This window comes from Nicotiana sylvestris, unplaced genomic scaffold (assembly GCF_000393655.2).
Source record: "Nicotiana sylvestris unplaced genomic scaffold, ASM39365v2 Un00026, whole genome shotgun sequence".
NCBI classification, from domain to species: Eukaryota; Viridiplantae; Streptophyta; class Magnoliopsida; order Solanales; family Solanaceae; genus Nicotiana; species Nicotiana sylvestris.
Genome location: NW_027184362.1, coordinates 15,149 through 18,992, shown reverse-complemented (window position 1 = coordinate 18,992; position 3,844 = coordinate 15,149). Strand labels below are relative to the sequence as shown.

At 37.3% G+C, this 3,844-nt stretch overlaps 1 protein-coding gene across 1 annotated transcript; it reads right to left on the bottom strand.

The window, feature by feature from the left end:
- Positions 1-367: 367 nt before the first annotated feature.
- On the bottom strand, positions 368-3,223 carry LOC138884655 (uncharacterized). Its single transcript, XM_070165669.1, has 2 exons — positions 2,867-3,223; positions 368-469 (listed from the first exon to the last, which is right to left on the bottom strand). Exons 1-2 carry the CDS (start codon positions 3,221-3,223, stop codon positions 368-370), a joined length of 459 nt encoding a protein of 152 aa, XP_070021770.1.
- Positions 3,224-3,844: the final 621 nt, after the last annotated feature.

Below are 3,844 nucleotides of genomic sequence, written 5' to 3'. Positions count from 1 at the left end.
TCGTTTGAACCCCTGGCCAATACCAGACACCCAGAATATATCATCATTGACAAGTGCGAGTGTGGAAGTGTCAACCTTGTGCATCAAAGTTCAGTGGGTGCTCAGGGCTCCCAAAGCAATGCTTACACTAAGGGGGCAGAACCTAAGTTCTAAGAGTAGTGAGATTGTGATAGAGTTTGAAAGAGTTGAAAACAGTTGAGAGACAGTTTGAGAGGAAAATAGTAAGAAGAGTTGAAAGAGTTCTTTTGAAATTCATTTGGACTGACCAGTTTCAAAATAAGAGAATCACACAAGCAGGGGCAAAGGGGAAGGGAACAAATAAGCAAGGAAACTACTCATATATGTACAACATATCCAAGAAAGGGAATCAGACATGGAACATAAGGAGTCCAGCTCTTACTACACCAAACTCCCAAACAGAAACAACCTCAGGAAGAGGTTTCAGGCTAATCAAGTAGCCAAGCAGGTCCTGGATACATGCTAATAGTGCACAAGGAAGAGAAAAAACATACATTGAGACAGGGAAGGGGGCAGGGAACATGCTAAGTCAAACTAGGCAGACTAATAAATACATGCTAGTGGCAATAAGAGCAACAGAACCATAGGTAAAAGCACACAAGAAACAAGATGAAGGGCAAAACTAGTAGAAGCATGTTGTTTTGGAAGCTGTATCTTAAATAGGTGACATACCAGTTGCAGATAATGGAACACAATAGCAATGAGCAATAATGCACAAAGAAGAGCAGTAGTGTGCAGAGAATGAGAGCAGCAGTGTGCAGAGAAGTAAGCAGCGGGCAAACCCAAGTAAACAATGCAGTAGAACCCCAGTAGTGTAGTAAACAGCCAAGATTACTCAATCTTGGCTTTTAGCCTACTGAGTGTTCAATAAAAGAATGAGAGAGTTTGTATAGAAACAATAGAGAAAGAAAGAGAGCACTGAGTGTTTTGAAAGAGAGTTGAGAGATTGAATTCGTGTCTGTATGTGTGTGTGATATGCAATGTGTTTGTGTCTCATGCAAAAGAGAATGGGGGTACTTATAGTACTGAAAACGAGTAAACAAACAAGGCAGCAATCCATAATTAAGGAACTGGGTATCAATCATAATCAAATCAGCATAAGGACTCCCCTTTAATTAAGGAATCAAAGTCAAACGGTAACAAGCAGTTGTTTTAAAAGGAAAGGAATCAATTAGACTACTGCATCTACCATATTAGGAGTAGTGAGGCATGTAATATGTAATAAGGGCTAAATACACAATAATTCAAGTAAGGAAAAGATATACTGAATATTTGAACGCATGTTCATGCACAAATATGGTAAAGAAATATAAATTAACTCTGAAAATTAGTCAAAGAATCACGGATGAGACTAAAAATCACAAGGAATTAGTTCTAAGTAAGGAAAACGTATCACAAATAAGGACGTAATTCAAAAATCAGTGTAAAATTTCTGAGGAAACACATACAGATCAATGATTCGCAGAGATGCACAAAATCAGCAGAATATTATGTAAACGATGAACAATTAGACCTATAAAGCGCCATAGACATGAAAATCAGAGAACCCTAAGCAAGAAAGTCACGGAGAAGGCTGAACCCTAGTAGAAATCTTAAAGCATGGGATTTAATCGATATAATGATTAAAAAGATATAAAAAGATATAATGATTTTGAAAATAAAAAGATATAATGATTTTGAAAGAGTTTCAGAAACCCTAGTTTTGAAAAAGATAAAGATGTTGGAAAACATGAATTTAATCGGAGATACTGAGTGAGAAGTAGTGTAGAGAGCAGAGATTAACCCAGAAATTGTTTAAAAGAACTAAAATTAAAGTGATTTGAGCAAAAATTAGGGTTTGCAAATAAATTAGGGAAAATGAGAAACCTGGCCGTGAAACTCGTTAATAGTGCCATATAAGGCATTATCCGACAAAACCCACTGGAGAAAGGCCGGAAATGGACCCAGGCAAAGCTTTTAGCGACCATCTTTCATGGCGGAAGTTTCTGGGCTTCGAGCTATAGAGAGAAACAATGAGATGGGGTTCCATGGTGACTGGGGGTCGAAAGAAGTGAGGACGGGGTTGGCCGGAGAGGCGATGAAAGCCGTCGGAGAAGGTGAACCAGAAGGTTCTAGAGAAAGGGGGGAGGTGAAGAGTTTTAGAGAGAGACCGGTCTCTTTGCAAATGAGGGTAAAGGGAAGGGGGGTCATTTGATTTATTTTAGGCAAATTAATCTGGGTCGTTGATCTCGTTTGATCAACGGCTCAGATTGAATGATAGGTGGGCCGGATTAAAATCAGCGGGTATGGGTCAGGGTTTAGGCAATTGGGTCGTTCAAATTGGGTTCAAAATTGTGCTGGAAAAGGGGTGCAATTTGGGCTATATTTTAAATGAAATCCGGCCAACTTTTAAATAGCCAATTTCTCCCAATTTATTTTATAAAAAAATAGCTAAGATAGTTTTAAAGGCAAAATTAAAAACATAGAACAAATTAATATCGTATAAGTATTAATTTATAAATATAAAAAGTAATTTCACAGCTATAAACATAGTTAATTGCAAAAATAGGCCAGAATTGCAATTTCAAGCAATTAGCTTTAAAAATTCCAAATAAATTTGTAAAAAAAAATGCGCAAAATTACATAAATTATATTTTTTTGCAAATATGAGAGTGAAACACACTATTCACTACAATAATAATTTGGAAATAATTTTGGCCTTTGTACTGTCAAAAATAGGCAATAAATTGATTTTAAAAATCTTAAAAATTAAAGAAAAATACCAAAATTTCCAGGCATGCATACATATACTATTTTGAAGGTATTTTGGGTGCAAAACATACGTAGGGAAAAATTGGGTATCAACAACCTCCATTACGAAATCCACAAAAGAGCAAACTTCAGTACTATTCGGTTGCCTCATTGATTTGCACACATGGAAGACAAATTTTTCATCACCCACCCAAAAGGTGAGCTCTCCTGATTCCACATCAACCAATGCCTTCCCATTTGCTAAGAAAAGCCTTCCCAATATTATAGGCACCTCATAGTCGACTTCGCAGTCGAGAATCACAAAGTCCACAAGCAAAATAAACTTGTCAACACGGACAAAAACATCATCAATAATACCAAGCGACTTCTTCATTGTTCTATCCACCATTTGCAATCTCATTGAAGTAGCTCTAGGTTGACTAATATCCAATGTTTTGAACATAGAGTAAGGCATCAAATTTATACTTTCTCCCAAATCACACAATGCCTTTGCAAAATCCCATCAAATTTATACTTTCTCCCAAATCACACAATGCCTTTGCAAAATTCGAACTCTCAATGGTACATGGAATGGTGAATGTTCCGGGATCTTCAAGCTTTGGAGCCATCGAGTGCACAATTGCTCTCACTTGATGAGTCATTTTGATGGTCTCACAATCCATAGATCTCATTTTAATCACCATGTCTTTCATAAACTTGGCGCAACCCAGCATTTGCTTAAGAGCTTCCACCAAAGGAACATTAATTGACAAGCTTTTCATCATCTCAATAAATTTCTTAAATTGGTTTTCATTCTTATGCTTCAAAAGTCTTTGTGGGTAAGGTGGAGGAGGCCTTGGCAAGGGAGCCTTAGCCTTTGGCACTACCGTTTCCGTCATGTCTATCATGTGTTCCTGAGACGGGTTCACATCATTTTTAGTCTCCATCTCATTATCATGAATATCAATTCTCACTTCCGCATTCAAATTCTCTTAACTCACTTGCTCATCAACTGTTCGAACATCATCATTTAGCATTTCAACCTAATCACTAACAACGTTCTTTTGCTTGGAGGTATTTACTTCACCACCTCTAC

Excerpts from the sequence above, each read along its gene's own strand:
- LOC138884655 (XM_070165669.1), bottom strand. The coding sequence starts at position 3,223 with ATGCCTTACTCTATGTTCAAAACATTGGATATTAGTCAACCTAGAGCT. Across the intron at positions 470-2,866 it reads TTGTGGATTTCGTAATGGAG|GACCTGCTTGGCTACTTGAT; the intron begins GTTGTTGATACC and ends GCATGTATCCAG.